The 23,979-nt window shown below is 39.0% G+C and overlaps 2 protein-coding genes across 4 annotated transcripts; one reads left to right on the top strand and one right to left on the bottom strand.

Moving 5' to 3' along the window:
• Positions 1 to 247: 247 nt before the first annotated feature.
• On the bottom strand, positions 248 to 9,540 carry trip13 (thyroid hormone receptor interactor 13). 2 transcript variants are annotated; one of them, XM_088327276.1, is made up of 14 exons: positions 9,189 to 9,540; positions 9,007 to 9,079; positions 7,382 to 7,541; positions 7,185 to 7,311; positions 5,400 to 5,455; positions 5,144 to 5,234; positions 4,984 to 5,056; positions 4,812 to 4,875; positions 4,651 to 4,737; positions 2,500 to 2,606; positions 2,272 to 2,425; positions 2,087 to 2,199; positions 906 to 975; positions 248 to 830 (listed from the first exon to the last, which is right to left on the bottom strand). In XM_088327276.1, exons 2-14 carry the CDS (start codon positions 9,075 to 9,077, stop codon positions 735 to 737), a joined length of 1,269 nt encoding a protein of 422 aa, XP_088183402.1. In that variant the 5' UTR covers positions 9,078 to 9,079; positions 9,189 to 9,540; the 3' UTR covers positions 248 to 734. The 2 variants fall into 2 exon arrangements, with proteins under 2 accessions (XP_088183402.1, XP_088183401.1); XM_088327275.1 differs by having other exon boundaries at positions 9,306 to 9,538.
• Positions 9,433 to 23,679, top strand: brd9 (bromodomain containing 9). Of its 2 annotated transcripts, none has more exons than XM_088327274.1 (17): positions 9,433 to 9,569; positions 10,698 to 10,915; positions 10,997 to 11,122; positions 12,967 to 13,096; positions 13,175 to 13,232; positions 13,365 to 13,509; positions 13,615 to 13,725; positions 16,226 to 16,344; positions 16,431 to 16,563; positions 16,641 to 16,716; positions 18,459 to 18,554; positions 18,629 to 18,761; positions 18,837 to 18,948; positions 19,724 to 19,780; positions 19,849 to 19,954; positions 22,023 to 22,193; positions 23,397 to 23,679. In XM_088327274.1, exons 1-17 carry the CDS (start codon positions 9,521 to 9,523, stop codon positions 23,477 to 23,479), a joined length of 1,923 nt encoding a protein of 640 aa, XP_088183400.1. In that variant the 5' UTR covers positions 9,433 to 9,520; the 3' UTR covers positions 23,480 to 23,679. The 2 variants fall into 2 exon arrangements, with proteins under 2 accessions (XP_088183400.1, XP_088183399.1); XM_088327273.1 differs by having other exon boundaries at positions 16,184 to 16,344.
• The last annotated feature ends 300 nt before the right edge of the window (positions 23,680 to 23,979 follow it).

Here is a 23,979-nt window from a genome sequence, read left to right as displayed (position 1 = left end):
TTCACTGGTTTACCCCTGCCGCATCATACGGGTGCGCTGCCCATCCCTTAGAACACGTCTAAACATCCCACTATGCTTTGACAACACCTCTCCACTCATTTCTATCACCAACAAGAGCTCTAGCTTCCACTATATTTAGATCTCTTTCCCGCAGTGCACACATAACACACAGCTAAATAAATAAATACAGTAATTCAATAAAACAGTTCCATTTAAAATACATTCACGATTAAACGGACACAAATAATACTGTAAAGTATAATTTATTTCGTTATATGTACAACATCTCCTAAATAATGCAAATTTGATTTGGGCAGATAAATATAGATCAAATGTCCCTTTTAAAAAGCTAAAAAAAAAAAAAAAGTACTTTAGATGTCACAAACTTATTTCCTTAAAATTTAAGGTTTACGCGTGAATTGCAGCAGCATAAAACAAGCAACACTTCAAGGCACAATCCGTTCCCAGCAAATGGAGGAGTGTGTTTTTATAAATATTGGCTTTGTAATGTAAGCATATTGCTCACGAAATACAACACGGTCGGACTACCAATTTAGAATATTTGGCATCCATTGAAACCGTTGTCAGACATCCCGCAATTCTGAACACTTCCAAACTGGAAGACAAATCATCATTTCTTACAACTTTTCATATCTGAATTAATGAGTGTAAACATTCAGTTACCTGATGACGCTTCGTTAAAAAACAACAACTGTATCATGCAGGCTACAAATTCAGACGCCATTTACTAGATGAGCTTTTTCTTCTTTCTGTTTATCCACTGCCAGGTCCATGGCCTTTAGAAACTTTTCCAGAGTTACTTTTGGTGTCTGTGGAAAAAAGTGAGTCAGAAACGACACAATTATGGTCATTGTGTTCTTTTCGGATTTCGATCCTACGCTTACCTTCACAAAGAGTGCATGAGCTAGGAAAGGCAATTTCCTCAAGGCTCTTCCACTCATACCTTTGCTCTTTCTGGAAATAACCGAAAAACAAATGTAATACATTTCTTTTAATGAAAAAATTAAAAAATGACTTCTTACATTACTACTATGTTATAACTATGTTAGTACTCGTTAATTACTTGAAGGGTTAAAAAAGACTCAGTCGACCACTAAAAAATACTTTAACCAGACAATCTCAATGACCCTACTGACCGAGCACTGTGCCTAATGGCTTTTAGAAAGGACTTTTTTTTATACAAATCTCCAGTATGTTCAATAACTTGTTTTTTTCAAAGCCAAATTTGAGCACTTTATAAGGACTTTCAAAGCAAATTTTCCAATTTCTCCAGTACCACAAACGGAAAAAGATCCAGTGTGAGTCGTGTATTTGACAGAGCCACAAATCTATCAGCACTTTACATATGACATTTGTAATCTTGTGTGTGCAATTATCAAGTGTAAAGATTTTCAAATCTTGAAAAAAAGGCGAATGTAGTTGTTTTTTAGATAAATCACTCCAAATATGTTTGTTGCGTAAAAACTATATGTAGCTTACATTTTCAGTTGCAGTAAGTTCTTCCCAGTACAATTTACCACTGGGAAAATACCTTCATTATTTTGCATGGCCTGTAATACTTGCGCTAATAAACAAGGACACCTGAAGGGGGCGATGACTTTTCATAGGTCAATGTCACACAAACTAATGCCAGCTGCCGTTAATCACGGAAGAATAAATTGTGCAATGGCAAAGTAAGGCCATCAGAGCAGTGTCGGCGTCATTTTTAAGCTGACTTATTAAAAAATGCAAGATTTTCAAGCATCTACGAGCACTTTACCAAAATTGCAAGCACTTTTCAATCCTTGAAAACTCAACATTAAAATTCAAGCATTTTCAAGGATATCAGGCACAAACACGAACCCTGAATAAAAGACCTATTTTAAGTTGAACCTATTCTTCTTTTGTTTATTATCATTTGCCAATTAATTAAATCACCGAGAAGCTAAATTTAAGAAAAAAAATGAGTAATTATAAGACTTATTATCGAGTATTTGTATCAATGGTTGATGACTAGTCGACTATTAAAATATTGGTTAGTCGCAGCCCTACTGGCTACTGATGAGTCATGGGAAAGTGTACTCACTGGGCAATGCTCCTGAGGACGAGACTGTGTTCAGATATATCACTCTTAGCAAATCCCATGGTCTCCAGCTCAAAGATGGTAAAAAGGGGCTGCCGTGGGTAAATGATCTGACACTGCAGACAAAAGAGTCATTATCATCTCACACTTGGAGACCCTTCTATTATTGAGAAGTGGATACTCTGTACCTTCATAAGCTCTTCAAGGCAGGAAAGAAAGATCTCATAGATGCCCTTCTCAGAGGGAGGTCCGATATACTGCTTGATGTCCGCCCTGTCTACGAAGGCCAAGTCAATTTTTCCGGTCACGTTGGAGGTAGTCAGGATCACTACGTTAGAATGTCTGAAATAAGAGCATAAAAGTAAACATCATGGCAAACGCATAAAAAAATTGAAATGTTGGGTTATTCTTCCTACTGTTTGATTTGGTCCAGCTGAGTGAGGACAGCGTTGACCACGCGGATGGCGTCAGACGGCTCTGTGCCGGCCTGGCAGGCATTCCTTGCTGCTGTCAGACTCTCCACCTAACATCAGTGAGACACCACAGACGGCCACTTTGGATTTTGAAGGAAAATACTCTCATGTATACATATAAAAAGAGCAACTGTGAATTAATGTAACATAGTCATTTCCTGGTTCACAATATCAAGAGCATTAGTATTTTCCTTCTTTTTCTTTATATACATAATGGCCACTTGCTCAAGACACACCACAGGAAATGGTGCCCCTACGACCTAAGTAATTAAGGGAAGCACCCACACAATGGTGAGCATGTCTGTCTCATAGCCAAGAATTCCTGCGATTTAGGTCTTGGCTGATGGCATCCTGTGTGGAGTATATGAGCTCTCAGTGTTTACACGTTTACCCCAAATATGCTGACAACTTCCCACACTCTCAAAATATTGTTGGATCAGGGACTCTTAATAATCAGATATCTCTAAGGACGTTTTGACCTGTTCCAGCTTGGCGTATTCCTGTCTTGATGCACTCCGGCATAACATTCGAAAAGAGCATTATTACACAGACTGTCACGTGGCTAATATCAAGGCGAGGTAGACCTTCCAGCAAGGGCTATTAAAAATAAAGTCAGCATGGATAAATAACCAAGACTGATAGATGGGTTTAAGTGCATTTTCCTCAAATGAAGATAAAAAATAACAACCCTCGACATAATGTTACCTATAGTTAAGAGACCAACCAATAAGAATGTAAAGAAAAGTATAAACATACGATAGAAATGTAACATCATATATTATACACAAACACACATCACGTAAGGAAACGAAATGAAATGATCTGCATTTCTATTCTGCTTTTCAAGTCAATGACTTCCCAAAGCGCTTTACAATGTGCTCCACATTTCCCAATAGCGGCCTTGTATTGCAGCCATGTGAGGCGCTAACCTGCTTATTGGGGGTATTAAGGGTTCAATGTCTTACCCAAGGACACTTCGACATGTAACACGGACGAGCCGGGATCTGGGATCCCTTGATCCCAAGACGAGCGCTCTACCTCCTGAGCTACTGCCGCCCCTGAATAATATATGTACTTGTAGACCTTTAATATTGATTCTGAAAAAAAAAAGCTTGCAGCGATGCCTCGCTTTAACAGGTTTTACCTTTCATGGTTTCGATACTTCACGGATTTGCAAAGTGCCTTAGGTTCTGAATTCTGATTGGCTACACATGTAAATAAATACATGTCTCTAGTAAAAAAGTACTTTTATTTGTTATACCAATCCTTGGGCCTGCAAGAAGGTTTTGTGACAGTTCTGAGATCGAACCTTCCTGTGAAAAGTTTGCATGTTCTCCCCGTGTCTGCGTGGGTTTACTCCGGTTTCCTCCCACATCCCAATAACATGCAATTCAGGTGAATTGGCTAGTCCAAATTGTCCCTAGGTGTGAATGGGTGGGTGAGTTGTCTGTCACTGTGTGCTACTGGCTGGCAACCAGTTCGGAGTGTCACCTGCCCATTGCCCAAAGATGGCTGGGACAGGCTCCAGCGTCCCCGCAGCCCTACTGAGGATACGCAGTGCAGATAATGGATGGATAAAGAAAGTACATATGTGACCTCCCTTCACACTGCCACGCCATCCCGCACCCACAGATCATCTTCCTCCCTCCATCTCACGATATCCCCTGCACGCCTCAGCTCCATGGGGAGCAGAGCTTTCAGCCGCTCTGCCCCCAGCTCTGGAACTCATTGCCGCCTTACCTCCAAAAATCTGCGACCCTGTCCACCTTTAAATCTGGACTTAAAACTCACCTCTTTAGACTTGCTTTTTCTTGACTATCTGCCTCACACATTGCCCCTTTCAACTCTAATGTGATTTATTGGCTATTTATTACTTGCTTGTTTTAATCTTCGTTTATTGTTGTGTCCTACTCATATGTACAGCGACCTTGGGTGTCCGGAAAGGTGCTCTGAAATACAATGTATTATTATTATTATTATTACAATGCTTTGTCTATTTACACAATCCTGTAAAAGAAATAACAAAAGAAATAAGCTTGGCATGTCAGGTCAAACGCTCTTATTGGCTGACCAATAGATTGGTGTTCAGCCTACCTCATCAATCAGAACGAAAACTAAAGCTTCTTTGTCATCGATGAGCTGCTGAATCTTCTGAAACATTTTTGTTACCAGTTTACCGCTCTGCAACAAAAACGAAGTTAGTCAACAAAAGGGATTTCTTTGTACGAACAGACATCATCTTGGTGCTTGTTTACCTCAGAGAACCACTTCGAGAACAAGCTGTGGCTGTTAATCTCAATAAATTGTCCATACATGTACCTGTAATAGTAAAGTAGGCAAAAAACAATAATAATAATTTAAAAAAAAAATCAGCAGTTGCGTTTTGAACCTTAGCAGTTTTCATTTAATCAAATGACATCTTCTCACCGACTTGACAGTCTGATTGACAGCTTCTGGGCAAGACCTTTGCATAAAGATGTTTTCCCGGTGCCTGGGGGCCCTGCATGGGTAAACACAGAAATGTATTGACACCTGCATGACAACAAATTTTAATAGCAAATAATAATTTTGTTTTTCTACGGTTTACCATGGAGCAGAACCACACGATTCCAAGAAATCAGGGTGCTGTCGACTTTTTTGTCCGAGAAGTAAATCGTTGTCATGACGTAATCCAATAACTAGGAAGAGAACCAGAGTAATTCAAAATTTGCACTTTATATTCACACAAATTCCTGTGTAATGATGGAAAAACCACTGCAAAGCATTATTCTGTGATATCTCTTTTCATTGAAAGAACAAATTACAGTACTTGATTAGCCCTGAGGAAAATGCAAGACTGTTACCTGTGTTTTGACGCCACTGTCATACACCAGACTTTCCCAAACACCATGGAAATCAGCTGTGAGGAGAAAATCAGTACATTCCAATTTAAATGCATTATTGGACACATTTAATATGATGCTAGAATTAAGCATGTATTTTCTCATACTCATCAGTGGAGAACCATGAAATCAAAAGCAAATACAGTACTACGTTAAATTAGTTCCCTTGCAGCCTATTTTACGCCACTTGGAAAAGCTGTTCCGCTTAAATACTGACGTAAAAGTTTTGGCAGAATCACCGAGGTAATATTTTGTCTTCGAAGCAAGATCAGCATTGCATGCGCGTGTGAAAAAAAAGTGTGATGCTCAAATTCACATGAAAAAAATCGAGGATATTTTTCCTACAGTGCCCCCTGGTGTTTAGTTTGTCATTCTCTACACCAGTGTTTTTCAACCTTTTTTGAGCCAGGGCATGTTTTCTTACGTTGAAAAAATTTGGGTCACACCACTAACCAAAAATTTTATAAAATGACACTGAACAATATGTCTAATTACAATAAAATTTATAATACCCCCAGTTTTTACAGCACAGACACTTGACAATGACGTAATATTTGCAGAAAATTATCCATAAATGTTTTATAAAATTTTAAATTTTAAAAAGTGACATTGGATAATATCTCTCGGTACACCTGAAGATCTCTTACGCCACAGTGGTTATACAGTGCTATACACTACAGCAGGGTGTCAAACTCATTTTCATTGAGGGGCCACATGGTAGAAAAATTATGTTCCCCTCTTAAAAAGAAAAAAAAATTGAAAAAGTATTAAAAGTACAAAGAAAATTACCCCAACTAGAGAAAGTGGAAAGTATGTAAAAAGTAGGAAAACTAGTGAAATGCATAAAAAGTACTGAAAAGTTTAAAAAGTGATAATGTATAGTATGGAAAAGAAGAAATACAATATAATACTGAAAAAGTATGGCAAACTAATGAGAAGTATTATATTACAATGTATTGAAAAGTACTGAAAAACAACAGAAAAGTGTTAAAAAGTACTTAATATAATAAAAAGGTACTGTAGCATATATGGAAAAGTACTGAAAAGTACTAAACAAATGTATAAAAGTGAAAAATGAACCAAAAAGTATGAAAGTACTCAATAGTATGAAAAATGCACTGAAAGGTATCAAAAGGTTCTAAAAGTATTCTTAAAAAGTACTCAATTTGCCGGGCCATATGTTTGACTCCCCTGCACAACAGCATTATTATGGAATAGAAACTAGAAATCAAAATAAAAACTGAATTTGGATATTAAACGTGTTAAACATTCATTGTAAAAGATAAATGGTTTCTATTGATATTATCAGAGTTAAAATGAAATATTTCATGAACAACTGCAGAAAGCATGGTTCCTACAGTTTATGGAAAGTTAAATTCAAGACCTTTTAAGACTTTTCGATTCTTTTTAAAACCAAATTTAAGACCAATTAAGGCCTTTTTTTTAGAATAATGAATTCAATGCCTTTTAAGACTTTTTAAGGATCCGCAGGAACCCTGGTCAGTAATGCCACAAGTATAATTTAATCTACCGTGACTAGTCCTCACATATAAAAGCACTTAGTCCATAAATAGTTTTTAACATGCATTAATTGCATAAAGTAATTTAATGCCACCATGTGAATACTTTAGTCTTTAAAACTTAGTTTTCATTTTTAAGTGCCTCTGTACAAAAAAACCCAAATCAATTAATTGTACATCAAAGAGCGATTAAACTCAGTGTTATCCCTTTTATGTTCTAATTTACCTGCGGGAAGCAACCAGTGATTAGCTGCAGAGAGCTCCTCATCTTCCTCCAAAGTGAGTGTACTCGGTCCGTCCTCATTTAGTGTGAAAATGTGGAAGGAAATTGTGCAGCTGGTCAAATCTATAGGCTGGACATGGAGACGAAAACAAAAGATTCGCATTAATTGCACCGGTAAATTCTATGATCTAAGAAATTACCTGAGTTGGTGTCTCCTCTTGATCAACTATAGCCACAGATTCCACATGTGTGTGAAGAAAGCCTTCGTCAAATTCAGTCCATTTGTAGTTTCCAAACACCATGCTGTGGCGATTTAGCAATGCCTGGACATGCATCCTCACCTCCGGTAGTTTTGCTGTGCTACAATAAAATAGGCATGGATTATGACAGTGAGGAGAGTGAAATGGTACAACCAATACAACATTGGAAATGTTTTCAAATGAAGTGTAATGAAGTGAAGTCAGTTTGGGACCAGTTTATTTTAAGTTATAACTTTTAAGATTCTGTTGCTAAAATACAAAGTTTGCATGGTCCTTCTCACTTCCATCTTTATGATTTAGTTGTGAACTACGTACTTGCTCTGAGCCTTTGATCGGGAAATGCTGGTCTACGTGTGATTCCAAGAGCCAAGAAGAAAATCAAAACCTCGAGCGCAATCTCCATTTGTGCTGTGGACTGCTCTAACCTCAGGGGTAACATTTGCAACCTCAGTGGAAGGGTTTGAATCTAGACTTAAATATATATTTCACAACTTATGATTAATGTTGATCTCATACTATCGTTTACTTGTCTTTTCCTGCTGCTTGGCAGGTGGTTGATTGAGGGAGAAGGACAAGCCCAGATAAGTCAGCGATTGGACTGGTGATTGAGATGGTTTTAGAAAGGGTCTGGACCTAAAGGATGTCAACGTCTGCATCGACCAGCCAGCAGAGATGGAAAGCTGTGTCGTTGCTGTCACAGACTTTTTGGACAATTTTACAGTCTTGAGGCGTTGTTGCTGTCATGCCCTTTCTGGACATTTTTTTTTACAAATTACCTATGCTTGTTTATTGATGTTCACTATGCTTTGTGTACTGTTACCCAATGCTAAATCTATTGCACCCTGGTCGTCCTGGAAGGGGGATTACCACTAATGAAGCCCCCACTCAAGGTTTCTAGTTTTTCCCATGCTGAGGTTTTTTAGGTTTTCCTTGCCTGTATGTTGGTCTAAGATCAGGGGATATGTAATTGTAACCAGTGCAGTCCTTTGAGACATTTTTTGATTAAAGGCTATACAAATAAATGTGACTTGACTTTCTACGCAGATTATTACGGTACTTAGGCTTGATGTTGACTATAATTTGTCTGTTGGTGCCAATGAAACACCCATTACAGGCAGCTCTTCCTGGAAGACGTATTACCACAGTTGGCCCCTTTTCAAGGATTCTTTTTCCTCATGGTGGGATTTTTGAGTTTTTCCTTGCCCTCGTGTAGGTTTCAGATGAGGGGATGTTGCAGTTGTGGCTTGTGCAGCCCTTTAAGACTCTTCAAAAATGTTACTTTATGACTGGCGGCAGGCCGAGAACCACACTTTTCAGAAATTAAGACACCAACTCAGATTTAAAACACTCAAAAGACACACATACACTACATTGCGTTTGTTAAATGTTTAACAAATATACCCTTCGAAATGTAAAATTAAGAGACTTTTAGTTGTTTTACACCAATATTCCCCACCTAGTCATAAACTATATACATCAATCTGAATCTTAATTAAACATGAGATTGATAAAAATACGTACATTGTTTTACAAACTCTTAAGAAATAAGGTAAAGTGATAACCACCTTCGGGATTTAACGTGGACCTCCAAATCGATGGTTTTTTGGTTACTCGCATCCATATGGCCATTTTCCATTTCTGTTGACAGAAGAACAACACAATGAAATACAATCTCGGCCTTTTTAGCTATTATTTATCTCTGAACGTAACAAATTAAACTTAATAGAAAATAAGTTTTTTGCTGGACCTCAAAAGCACCGTACAGCGCTAGCTAGCTAAGTTAGCACAACAACCAATTGTTGCTGAAGCTATGAAACCAAACACAAACAGAATTATCATAGAAATAAACGATAGAAAAGCTTACCTAACATATTCGAGTTTGACGTTTTAGGAGCACAAAACGGTGCGATGACGTGAAAAAATAAAACTTGAATTCGCCGCGCGGATCTACGAAACGGAAATAGTTAAATCCAAGCGTATGACGTCATTTCCAGTTAGCTTCTGCTTGTATGCTAACGCCAATGCTAACGAGTACGTTTGTAACCGAGTGCATCTATAGTTAGCGTATAAACGTACAAAATGGGGAAGAAACATAAGAAACCCAAACCGGAGTGGAGAACAGTTGAAGGTAATTGACGGCTTTTATTGCTTTTTTATCATTTAATGAGTGTTATTGTTGCCATCTTTGTGCTAGATTTGTTTGCCTGTAGTGGTAGTTGTGTTTTCATTCGGATATTTGATGGCTATTATTAAAATGTTCTGCATTAATGAACAACACCTATGTGGTTATTTATGATTTATAAGTTCAATTGCACGATGCTGATTCCTCCCCATCTTACTGTTTAGTATGTTAGATCATTCCTACCACAATTGAGTGCCTTTATAGTGTTAACTTCCATCCAGCCATCCATTATCTGCACCGCTTATCCTCAGTAGGGTCGCGGGGGTGCTAGAGCCCATCCCAGCCATCTTTGGGCAGTAGGCAGGGGACACCCTAAACTGGTTGCCAGGGCACACAGGGACGGACGCTCGCTTATTCACACCTAGGGACAATTTGGACTGGCCAATTAACCTGACATGCATGTTTTGGGAATGTGGGAGGAAACCGGAGTGCCCGGAGGAAACTCACGCTAGCACGGGGAGAACATGCAAACTCCACACAAGAGGCTCTATCTCATGACCTCAGAACTGTGCTGCACACGCGCTAACCACTGTGCCGCCGTGCTGCCCTAGTGTTAACTTATACACTGAAATGTCCCTGGTTCAAGAAAAGGTGGGTGCCACTCGGCTGTACTTGCCCAAGACACACCACAGGAAATGGTGCCCCTACGACATAAGTGGTTAAGGCATCCGACCGTTTGTAGTAATGCAGTCTTGAAGGCGTATTTTTGCACCGAAAAAATGCATTTTGGATAGAAACAAATGTGTATTGCTGCTGTGCGGTCAGGTTTGGAACAAAGGATGCAAATATGAGAATAATAAATAGGTTTTGACCTTAATTTAGATTTAAATTTCCTTTCATGAGTTGTTCTGGCTTAGTTTCTAAATACATTATTTGATGTATCCCAAGGAAATGACACCTTAGTCAAACTATACCGAGAACTTTGAAATTATCTTGTAAAGTAATAAAGGTGTTTACTTAACGTTTTATTATGAGCTAAAGCAAAATAAATCTGTCCGTCAATGGGGAAGAACAGGAACATGGTTTTCAATTTTTTTTCATATTGTTATTTTATTTTATCTTTTACAATTTCAGACTATGAAGACAAGACAACATCTGAGAAGCCGCTCAAACTTGTGCTCAAAGTCGGAGGCAGCGAAGTGACAGAACTCTCAGGTTCCGGCCATGACTCCAGCTACTATGACGACAGATCTGACCACGAACGCCACAAAGATAAAAAGAAGAAGAAAAAGAAGAAGTCAGAAAAGGATAAGGACAAATATGTGGACGACGAAGAGAGAAAACGACGGAAGGTATAGGTCTTATGAGATGGCAAATGAGACGAACGGGAAGGCTTTTTTTGTTCAAATAGTATATTGTCTATGATATTGCAGGAGGAAAAGAGGAAAAAGAGGGAACGAGAACAAAACGAATCCGAGGCAACACCTGCCAGTGCAGTCCCCGATGGAGTCCTTGTTGAGCCCATTACAATATCAAAAACCTTAAATATCAAAATTGAGGTAAGGAATGTTAATTTAGATCAGGGGCGTCAAGTCAATTTTGGTTTTGGGGCCAGATCGTAGAAAACCCCTTTCACTGGGACTGGACTAGTAAATGAATGTCATAAAATGTGTGCTTTAGCTTTAGGGGTGGGGATCTTTTGAAGGTTCACCATCATATTAGGGGTGCAAGAATACTTTATGAAATGTTTATTGGTGATATTTTTCGCAGTAACTTCCCCATCACACAGATTTAATCTCTTGTAGTGTTTATCAACTGCAAACGTCTCAAAAAAGCAAAACAATAATTAAACTCATTTTAACTCCAGTTTATTTAATTCAGGGAAACTCATGCAAACTAGAAAGTGACAAAAATAGCCTAGGACACTTATACAAGTGCAAATGATTGATTTAATGACTTATATGTCTCACTTTGTTATTTTTCTTTACGGAAATGTTTACCTGAATCTGGGAACTTTACTGTAAGGCTTCATATCTATTTTAAAAGAGCTAAAAATTATTAAGTCAAGTCATGTTTATTTGTGACGCCCTTAATCACAAAGAGTCTCAAAGGGCTGCACTGAACACAGATTATTGCAAACCACAGACAATTATGACACCATCTCCTGATCTACAACCTACATGAGGGCAAGGAAAAACTCAAACCTCCACATGAGGAAAATGAAGAAGCCTTGAGAAGGGGACGGCACATGAGGTCATCCCCCTTCCAGGATGACCAGGCTGCAACGGATCATGCAATAAAAAAAATAATACACAGATATTGTCAACATATAATATAGGTTATTCTAAAAAGACACCCACATGCTATTTTGCATTTTTTAATCCAGGTGCAAATGCTGGGGTTAAAACAGGGTTCCCGCGGATCCTTAAAGTCTTAAAAAGCATCGAATTCATTATCCTAAAGAGGCCTTAATTGGCATTCAAATGTCTTAAACCTAATTTTCGAAAATGCGAACGCGGGGATTGAGTAATATTTATCAATTGTTCACGTCTAGGGAGTACGTCGTTGTTGTTTTTTTTCAAGCACGTGTTTTTATGATGCAACACTCAAAATTTGTTATAAATATATCCCTGTAATGTTTTTAAAAAAAAAAAAGATTTTTATGCATAGTCATAAAAATGCTTCTTCGGAATTACTTATCTGCCCGTTTTGATTGAAAATCCATTAAGAACTATAAGCATTCTTTACACTTTCCTGGAGAATGCCGTGTTTTTCAGATGGAAAGTTTGCAACTGGCCCAAAATATGAAATAAATAAATTAAGATAATATACATTTGCATAAAATTGACTCTAATTAATGTATTTTTTTGTTTTGTTTAGATGGTGTGTTTTTTGTCCATTTGGACTTTAATCCGATTTCAAAATGCATTTAAAAAAGTCTCAAAAAGACTTGAATTCAACTTGCCTTAAGCTGTAGGAACCCTAGTTTAAGAGAGTCGTCCACGTACCATAGTTGAGTGCTATCATAAAAAGCGCATCCATTTATACTTTTTTAGGTAAAAAAAAACAAACGTTGGGATGGGTGTTTCTTCAAATGTTCACGGGTTGATAAAATGTAGTCAAAAAATACAGCTATTGTAAGTGGTTTGCCATGGGTGTGGCGCCTAGGTTTAGAGACATCCAATGGACATATTTAAAGCTGCAGGTCATTGTTTGATGGGGTGCAGCTCATTTTTCTCTTGTGCTTCTATCAGCATTGTCTCACAGGCCAGTTTAAATCCGTTGGTGGGCCTCATCCGGCCCGCGGTCCATAGGTTTGATGCCTCTGATTTAGCTAAAAAGGTGGCATGTCTACTTTGAATCCTTATTCTGAAATAATCAATCAATCAAAATAATCAATCAGCCCGAAGAGAAGAAAAGGAAGAAGGAAAAGGTGGAGAGCGAGCCCGAATTTGAAGAATTTCAACCCGACGTGAAGGTAGAATTCGAGCACCCCGGGGAACGACCCGTTCGAGCGTGTCGGACGCAGCACGGTAAAGACCAATTTCGGTTACTGGCAGATCAAAATGCGTTATGAAATCGCTACATTCTCATTTGTTCACTCAATACAGAGAGCGAGTCGACGCCTCGGCAGCTATTGCTTGAGCACTTCCTGCGCCAGCTGCAGAGGTAAAGAGCTAAAAAAGGGAAACTGTTTCCATTTTGAGATCTAAGACCTTAACACTGAATTTGATCAATCATCGTTTGGGTTTAACATCGAACATTTGTCTCCCAATGAACGTTTTTATTTCCTATCCTCAGAAAAGACGCCCACGGCTTCTTCGCCTTCCCAGTAACCGATGCCATCGCTCCCAATTACTCAGTCATCATCAAACATCCCATGGACTTCAGCACCATGAAAGACAAGATCTCAAACAACGAATACAACACAGTGACGGAATTCAAGGCAAGATATGATTTCAGTGTGGAAACGAACTACAATTTGGATTCAAAGAAGCAAAATTTAATGATCTCTGATGCTCTGTTTGTCTGATTCTAATGTGTCTTTCAGGCGGACTTTAAACTGATGTGTGACAATGCCATGGTTTACAACCGTCCAGAAACCGTCTATTATAAGGCCGCTAAGAAACTTCTCCATACCGGTTTTAAGATGATGAGCAAGGTAATGAGCATCACGGTGTATAATAGTAGAGTTAGCGTAAGGTATATGGATAGTGGTAGTGTCTTGCTGCTTCACAGATTTGCATCTTGCATTGTCTTCTGAACTCTGATTGTTTGAACAGTTTTCGAGAAACTATTGAAAAAAACGTTCACTATAAAGTAACAATTTTTGTTAAACAAGTGCTTAGCTTGGTAAAAAACAAGACAGTTTCTACTTTGTGGATTTAACCTCTCTTTAGTATTTTGTGAAATTAAAGACCCACCAAAAACGAGGAATCACAGCAGTTGTAGTCTCCCCAATACACCCAAACCAATTTTTATGTATGGTTTTTTGTACACTTGTACAAGCTTAAGACTTGTAATGTGTTCTTGGGTGGGGTGCGTGGATTGAGGTGTCCTTATAACATTTAAAAGTAAAAAGTTCTCTATTAGTTGTGCGTTAACAATGCCCAACAGAGTTCAAGGAGCCTTTATATATCTATAGTAATATTACGCGAGTGGTCTTGATTTGGCAGCACGGCGGCGCAGTGGTTAGCGCGTATGCGGCACAGTTCAGATCTAAGGTCATGAGATCAAACCTCCTGTGTGGAGTTTGCATGTTTTCAGCGTGCTTGCGTGGGTTTCCTCTGGGCACTCCGGTTTCCTCTTACATTCCAAAAACATGCATGTCAGGTTAATTGGCCGGTCCAAATTGTCCCTAGGTGTGAATGAGCAAATGTGTTGTCTGTCTCTGTGTGCCTTGCGACTGGCCGGCAACCAGTTCAGGGTGTCCCCTGCCCACTGCCTGAAGATAGCTGGGATGGGCTCCAGAACCACCGTGACCCTACTGAGGATAAGCGGTGCAGATAATGGATAGATGGATGGTCTTGATTTGTTTAATTGTAGTCAAAAAATGTTGAAAGTAAGAAAATAACTATTGATAATGTAGTCGAAATGCCTACCCATACCCTAAAACAGATGAAAAGGTTGAGTATTTTCGAGCACTTCTTCAGAATTTCAAATACTTGCACGCGCAAAAACAGGAGCTACAATGATGATTTCAGCCAGAAGATGGCGTCAGCAAGTAGAATATGTTTGAAGTTACAGACACCTCATTTAACTAAAAAAGAAAGGATCAAGTGTAATTTTTCCTAGAATCTTAGAGGGGGCACCACGTCCATTTAATTTTAAAGGGACAGTGTATTTGACCACTAGATGTCACTGTATGGTGTAGTGCAACCAAAAACAAGTGCCTAAAAGCATAAGGAAGAATACAAACTACGGAGACTCAAAGTGCCCAGAACACCATATATCTTATAGGTTAAATACTAATAAAACTATGTGGTTTTTTTTTTTTTAATTTTGCCAGCTTTTTTCCCCATACCAAAATACTTTTAACTAAATATCACATTTAGTGCTAATACATGCTTTTGCTTTAATCCTGAAAAGAAGTACTACTACATAAATAATAAAATAATTCGACAAAAATGCTGTGACAATAATATTACTACGCAAAAACTACAAGTCAAGTCATATTTATTTGTATAGCCCTTGATCACAAGAAGTCTAAGATAATTATGGGGCGGCAGTAGCTCAGGAGGTAGAGCGATCGTTTTAGGATTAAGGGATCCCAGTTCGAATCCCGGCTTGTCCGTGTTACATGTCGAAGTGTCCTTGGGTAAGACATTGAACCTCCAATTACCCCCAATAAGCAGGTTAGCGCCTTACATGGCTGCACAGATCACGGCTGCTATTGGGAAATGTGAAGCACAATGTAAAGCGCTTTGGGAAGTCATTGACTTGAAAAGCGCTATATAAATGCAGATCATTTCATTTCATTACATAAAAGGGTTGTCCATCTTTATATTGCCAATTATTATTTAACATTATGCACAAAATAACTTAAAAAGGGGATATGATCAAGCAAAAAAACTGGCCAAAAATAAAAAAAGGAACAAAAGTAATAGTACAAAAATACTACTTTAAGAAATACCCCAGAAATACTACACTAAATATAAAATTAAGTGCTTAAATTATGGACCTAACAAATTATTTTTGCTTAATTTGAGTGTGTTTCAAAACCAATTTAATAAGATATTTTTTTTATAAACATAGAAGGATTTAACATCTATTTTGTTGCCTGGCCGCAATTGGCCTAGAGCAAAAGTCTTCAATGTGGTTTGTTGTATAATGATTTTAGTGGTTTTCAGAGTCTTTTTAACCCTACCGCTAATAAATATCCTGGTAATAACATATTAACAACATAGTAATAACATGATTAGTTATTTTAGAAATGCATATTAAACTCGGTGCTCGTTGCACTAAATGGTATCTAAAATTAGCTCTCAGCTTGAAAATGGTTGAAGAGCCCTGACCTAGAGGCTGTAATTTGGACACTTTTCCTAATGTTTTTAAACAGTACAGTAATATTTCATTCGGGTTTTAATCTGACTTCAAAATTCTGTTTCCTGTTGTGTCAGGATCGCCTGTTAGCTTTGAAGCGTAGCATGTCTTTCATGCAGGACGTGGAGTCTATTTTAGGAGATGAAGAACTTGGCGCTGATTTACCTCCAGCGGAGACACTTCCGATGCCGGTTGAATCGGCCAAAAAGTTAAAGAAACAACCCGTGAAAGATATGAAGTAAACTCCTCTTTTTTTTAATGACTGCACGACATCGAAAATTCCGCCAACCTACTTTAACCAGTGTGCATCTTGATTCCTGACAGCTACCTTTTCGAACCGGAAGGTAGCGCCTGCAGTCTGACCGACAGCACGGCGGAGGAACACGTCCTTGCCCTGGTGGAACATTCGGCCGACGAAGCCCGCGATCGCATCAACAGATACATGCCGAGCTCAAAGGTGTTGAGCCGTCTTTGATCAATATGTCTATCGAATCGGCAACTTTTTCACTGATTGTTTCTGCTCATTACTTTTAGATGGGCTACTTGCAGAAAGAGTCCGACACTTCCCTCATGTACACTGTCGTCAATCAACTCGACCCGGATGCGGAAGGTTTGAGACTAGCGCATGTGTTTTTTCAAATTTGTTTTAGATTGTGGAGTTTGCATGTTCTCCCCGTGCTTGCGCGGGTTTTCCTCCGGGCACTTCGGTTTCCTCCCACATCCCAATAACATGCAATTCAGGTGAATTGGCTAGTCCAAATTGTCCCTAGGTGTGAATGGGCGGGTGAGTTGTCTGTCACTGTGTGCCCTGCGACTGGCTGGCAACCAGTTCAGGGTGTCCCCTGAACTGTCCGAAGTTGGCTGGGATGCTCCAGCACCCCCGTGACCCTACTGAGGATAAGCGGTGCAGATAATGAATGGATAATTATCGAACTTGTTTGTGGCTTTTTGTTCACTCAAAGCGCTAAAAACAACAACAATCATTAATTAACAAAAGGGAACAATAAACTATTTGTTAAAGAAGAGCTGTGAGACTCTTTGTGATTAAGGGCTATACAAATAAAAATGACTTGACTTGACTGTGCAATACAACAATACAATATTCAAACATGTGCCTAAACGAAGTATTGTATTGTATGTATGTATTTATTCAGCCATAAACCATAAACATGATATATACAAGAAATCATTTGACATGCGAACACTCAATAATGATAAAATAATAGATTTAAAAGAATAAAAAGAATAGAGTGTGAGAGATATTGTAGTGTATAATACAAGGTAATTATATAGAATAGTTTAAAAAGAAAGAATATGTAAATAACAAGACTAGAGTAGAATAGGTAGGAGGAACGCCGTTGGCATAATAATATTATGCATAATAACCTAAATCAATTCCCGTTGAACATACGGATAGCGGAAGGGTAAAAACTCTAAGACGTGAAGTCTTACTCGCAATGGAGCGGAGACGGCGACCTGACGGCAGGTAATCAAAGTACCTGCAAGCAGGGTGATTGGGATCGTCTATAATTTTTAGTGTCCGTTTTCTAGTTCGATCGATGTAGATACCTTGCAGGGACGGGAGGCCAGTACCTATTATTTCCTCTGCCGTCCTCACTACTGATTCCATCTTTGTCAATTCTTTCTGATTGACGCGACCAAACCAAACTGTGATTGACCTAGTTAAAACGGATTCAATGATAGCACGATAAAAATTGACTAGAATGGATTGACGGACTACGAATGATTTGAGTTGACGAAGGAAGTAGAGCCTTTGTCTGGCTGACTTTAGAATATCAGTAGCATTGACAGTCCATGTGAGTGGTAGGCTGAAGCTGAAGTGGCTACCCCTATTCCATTTTTTCCTTGCTGGTAGGACATACTCAAAATCCTAACAAGAAAACAACCTTACTCAACAAAGGGAAATTAGAAAACATCTAACTTACATCAATGTTTGGATATTTTTCGATATCCCGAAAAAAATGTTCATATCTACTGTTTTTCGTAAGTCGAATGGTCGTAAGTAGGAGAGCGTCTGTAAACACAAGAAGACGTCACTACAATTCTTACAAGACTTTTTTCTTTTTTTTGTCATTTAAAAGTTTTTTTTAAACAGAATGTGCAAAAAATGCAACAATTCTTTGTTTTTTAAAACATAATAGTCCTTCTTTGTCCCATGTTTTGGAGTGGCTCTCCTTTTCTCTCATGTATTGCTGAAACCGTATCAGTAAATACAAAAAAAAAAAATCAATATTTTCTTCCTCTCGGCCCTTTTGCCCAAATTTTTAACCCAATGCGGCCTGCGAATCAAAAAGTTTTCCTGGTCAAATAATTCTTTTTCCAATTTTGCAGAAGAGGAGACCCACAAAGTGGACTTGAGTTCTCTGTCGAATAAACTCCTTCCTGGTTTAACAACGTTGGGATTCAAGGACGATCGAAGACACAAAGGTGCCTATTGATTCAAATCCTTACTGTTCTTATTTCTTTTTATACATATAATTAATCCTCCTATCGCTTTACAGTGACTTTCCTCAGTAGTGCCTACAACATTCAGACCCTTCAGAAGAACTCTGTCTTCCCAGACCTCCTTCCCGATGAGTCAGATTTGCTGTGCTCAGCGTACGGAGATGAGACCGGCGTGCAATGTGCTCTGAGGTAGGGATATTGACGTTCAGTGATTAAAAGTCTCATCATTTTGATCCTAAGTCCTATTTATCCCTCCGCTCTAAGCATACTGGACTTTGTGAAGGACTGCAGCAGTGTCACCAAGCGATGGGTTGATGGACTCCTAGATAAGATGACATCAGGGGACCACACGAAAGCTGCCAATCAGATCCGAGAGGTTATCCGGCACACTGATTTGTTTCCTATGCAGGGTTCGTACAGGTGCTTGAAATCCTTGAAAATGCTTAAATTCTAATATGTTTTCAAGGATTAAAAAGGGATTGAACTTGAGATGAAGTGCTTGTCAATGCTTGAAATTCTTGCCTTGTTTCACAAGTCTGCTTAAAAATGATGTTGACACTGCTCTTTGGTGGCTTCGCTTTGCCATTGCATTCCTTCCCTTGTGAGTAACGGCACCTGACTTTAGTTTTTATGACATTGTGTTATGAAGCGTCATCGCCCCCTGTGGGTTGCACCCAAAAGGACAGGTGTATGCTACACCTAAACAGGGCACAATGAAATCTGTATTAGTGCAAGGATTACGCGTCAATTATGGACCTCGCAAAAAAGTAAGGTAGAGTTTCCCTGTGGTAGAATGTAATGGGAAGAACTTCCTGCAACTGAAAATGTAAGTTGTCATTTGTACCCAATATCTAAATTGGGAAATATTTGTCTCTAAAAATATACTTACCTACATACCCAAGATTTAAAAATTATACATGTCTTGATAAATACACATTCGATATTAAAAATCGCTTATGTTAGTCACATAAATATTAGTGGCTCTGCAAAATACATGATTCACACCAGATTTTTTCTTTTAATGGTATTGGAGAAATTAGAAAAGTGGCATTGAAAGTCCTTAAAAGTGCTTGAATTTGGGCCATGAAAAAGGTGTACGAACCCTGCTTATAGATCTTGCCGAAATTGTGACCCATGATCTTATTTCTCAGAAGAGGAACATGATGCTGAAACCTGACGAAAACAAGACGGGCCTCTGCGACATGCAGGTGAGCTGCGTTGAAGTTCGATTTTATCCGCGCTCTGACTAAATTGCTGTTTGTTTTTTCACAATTAGATGGTGGATGGAGCTGGTCTAGGAGACGGCAATTCAGTATTGGACTTCATGTCCCTGAAGAACTATCCTGACATGTCTTTGGATATATCCATGCTCAACACGTTAGGTATATTGGCTGAAATACCCAGCAACAGCTTCAACTATTGTGTTGTTTTTTCATCCAGAGTGTGTAAATGAAGTGATGAGTGACACATTTACCTATTAGATCAGGGGTGTCAGACTTAATTGCACAGAGGTCCAAAACTCAAACAACACCTTTGGTCGCGGGCTGAACTGGATAAATATTTATTGAATACAGACACTGCCCTACGAACAAGATAGGTTCCGGACGATGGTTCGTAGGTTGAATTTTTTCGTAAGTTGCTTCAGTGCTATATTTTGTATCTTTAGGGTTTATATAAGTATGTTTAAGGCTTGTATAAGTAACCTGTAATGTTTTGTACTTCAAAAAAATAAACATTTCATAAAATAATATGCTCGATAAAGATAAATAAAGTTAAGTTTAACTTACTTTTGGAAGAGTTAGACGAATTACTCCTCCGCGTTCGAGAGTGGCCGAATAAAAGTGATCCAACCATTTTCTCAACCGCATCAAGCTTTCTTATTTCACTTTCAGGCAGACAGAAATCACATATTTAAATGCAGTGTATAATGTTGGTCGCTCGATGGCGTGGGATAATACATGAGCAATAGGGATAGTGAAACTTTGTAAACACAATGCGTCTCTATGAGAAAAAAATCAAACTTTCGAGCGGCTTGGGATGTAGGAGTGTCAAGCCATCTTAGCTAGCAGGCCTCATAGTGGCCTTCCAGTTTTTCAAGCTTTTTAATCAGAGGCACATCCCTTGGTGCCTGAGAACGTATTTTCCTGACCATGAAGGTGTTTGTGAAATCGTAAAACTACACACTTATGAGCACTGTAGAAATATAAACATATAAAGATGTAAGGGTATAAAAGTAAGAGTATAAATGTATATATTGGGTATAAGAGTATAAAGTATAGTATAAAAGGCACATTTAAACCATAATTTCTCTTACATGAAACAAATTCTCTGTTGTTTGTAGTCTGACAACCGGCCACCACTACCTTTTGCCCTATTTATACTTCCTCAACACATGTCTTTACACCAGTACTCTCCTTTTTAGACAGGCTTTAATCGTTTCTGAAAGGAAATTAATTTGAAATAACCAAGTTTGTCAAGAAGTAGATGGGAGACTCTTTTCCTTAATGGTACTGTAGAGAATTTGGAACTTTCTTAATCGCTTACACCATCTTCTGGCTTGTGTCATCATTACAGCTTCTGTGAAGCTCCTTATGTTGTGAGTGTAAGTACGTGCATTTCTTAGATGCGTTTGAATAAATTCTTTTAGGGCATTTGGGGTTGCGTTTGGACTTTACGTGAAACAGGAAGCTCTCCTCTCTTTCTTCTTACCTAATGTGTTGCATAGCCTGAACAGTATTGCTAAAAGTAAGATTAAAGCAGATAAGAGTGGTGGGGAAAAAATATAAGGACTCTTTGAACTCAGTTGGCCATTCTTAACACTTAATTGTGAAAATATTCTACTTTCGACTTTTAACAGACACTTCAAACAACGCAGACCATCGTCTTGATAAAACTGGAATTATTGAGAATCAAAACATTTGCTGGCAATTAGACTATTAATTAATAGTCTTATGCCTTAACATCCAATCCACAAACAATAGTCTAATATTCTCCGTATATTATATAAGGAGAAAAAAACAAGCATAAAAAGTCTGTCCACAACACTGTGTGTTCCCGTAGATCTTTGAAAAGTCTTAAAGGCATTGAATTCATTATTCGAAAGATAAGAGTCTAATTGGCATTAAAACGAAATGTGAACACGTTAATAGGATTTATATTTGTTTCAACTAAAAAGGTTTAGTCACATTTGTCAATTGTCTTTTTTAAGAATTCACCCATTTACCTTCGTGGTAACATCGCATGACCACAAGAACGGAAGTATCAAATAGGTGATGTGCTTTCAGTCGGGCCCTAGGTCTACACTGTTTCAATTGTGTTTTGTTGTCAAAATTTGATTTCAAAAGGCATTGTAAAAGTCTTGAATTTAACTTTAAGCTGTAGGAACCCTGTTGTGTTTTTTTTAAATACCTGAGTTGCGTTATTCATTTGCCTGCCTTTATCTACTGCCAGGTAAAGGTGTGAAAAAGGAGCCAGGAAATGAGGAAAGCAGGCAGGACTTTGATGACGCTGACAAGCTTCTGCAGGAGTTTCAGGAGGCTCAAGTGGACAGAGTCGGATCCAGGCCTTCGTCCAATCTGTCGTCCCTTTCTAACGCCTCAGAGAGGGATCAGCACCACCTGGGTAATCAACTTGAAGTCTTTACGATCTAAAGTACAGAGATCCCTTAGTTTTTGCAGAACAGGGACCAGAAGCACCCGCAAAAAGTGAAAATCTGCGAAGTAACGTCGCATCTTTATTTGGGCGGCAGTAGCTCAGGAGGTAGAGCGATCGTTTTAGGATCGAATCCCGGCTTGTCCGTGTTACATTTCGAAGTGTCCTTGGGTAAGACATTGAACCCTCAATTACCCCCAGTAAGCAGGTTAGCGCCTTACATGGCTGCACAGATCACAGCCGCTATTGGGAAATGTGAAGCACACTGTAAAGCGCTTTGGGAAGTCATTGACTTGAAAAGCGTTATATAAATGCAGATCATTTCATTTCATAAAATCTCTTCCATTGGTTAAGCTTACCTCAAGATGACGTCATTACCGACCGAGAGAGTACATGTGTAACAAAATTATGATTATAGATCTACAAGTACTAACACATAATTCCTGTTGAATTATTTTATTGTCATTCCACAGAAGTAAAATGAAATTGGAGGGCTTCTTCTTTAGAGAGCGGCTGGCTAGCTGCGCGCTAGCATCGGGTGTCCTCGAATTGAGCCAGATCTCCGTGATAATTAAAATAAAATCGTCCGTAGCGTTTTCCCACGATTTGCAGCTCAAGGACAACCGTTTCATGGCTGATGGACCTGCCGTTGACAAGATATAGGGTTCACAGCAGTGGCTTAAAAGAGTTATCTAGCCTAGTCGTAGCATTAGGCCAGACCAGCAGCACCGCTTGTTGCCTTCTCCCCAACCTCGCCTTTGTTGCTTCTGTGACCTTGAAATAATCCACGGAGCACCTGCTGGTGCTCACCATTTCTTTCCTCAAAGTCCGGGTTAATTGATGAATTTCTTCTCAATGTAACGACCTGCTTAAAGCAAGTGGTCGCTATGCTTCTCAGTTTGTTTACGGAGGCAGCGCCTTCCCGCTTTTTGACTGACAGCATACATCAGCCTATCACCGTCGCGCACACAGATAGTCACACCCACCCAACACAGAGCGCCCTCCCCATTCTGTCCCTGCTGTCCCACAGATTACATTGATATCAATGACAAAGACAAAATCAATCCAATTCAAAATCCGCAACAGAGTGAACCAACGATAAACCCAAGCACGAAGTGGCTAGGTCACTGTATCGCTTTTACTCTTCACTAAATGTGTTTGTCTTACCAACAGGGAGCCCATCCCAATCCGAGATGGTCCACGACCCCTACGAGTTCCTGCAGTCGCCTGAATCAGAGAGTCCTGCTAATAACTGATCACATTATTTAATCTTTATCGGCATTGCCTCACAACACCCGTCACTGTGACGTTGGAGTGGTCCACTAACTGTGATGAAAAATCAATTTGGTGACCTCTTTGAAAGAATGTTACTCAACAGTGTACAGACTTGTTTTTATGTTTAATTTTTTATATCAGTGTAAGAAAGAAAATAAATGCTTGCACGTGTATTTATAAAGATGTGTGGTTTAATTCTGTGTATGTCAGGACCAGAACGGAAACAGGACCCAGTCGCGTTATGTTTCTCACAAGTTTTATTGAAGGAACGAGAAAGGGCTGCACCCACGATCCGGTGTACGCTGGACGCGGGAAGCAAGTCGCTCTCGCACTCGGATTGTGATCCAAACATAGAAGTGGATCTTCCGTAGCGAGCGATGGCGGTGTCAGGGACGGAAAAACCGGTCGGTAGCCGGGACTGGGAGAGCAAGACGTGGTCGGGGTCAGAAGCGAGTCGAAAGCCAGAACGGGAGAGTAGAGG

Source organism: Urocampus carinirostris, chromosome 2, assembly GCF_059441175.1.
Source record: "Urocampus carinirostris isolate Australia breed hairy pipefish chromosome 2, RoL_Ucar_1.0, whole genome shotgun sequence".
Classification (NCBI taxonomy): domain Eukaryota; kingdom Metazoa; phylum Chordata; class Actinopteri; order Syngnathiformes; family Syngnathidae; genus Urocampus; species Urocampus carinirostris.
Note: the sequence above shows the minus strand (reverse complement) of the source record. Positions and strands in the feature narration are given on the sequence as shown.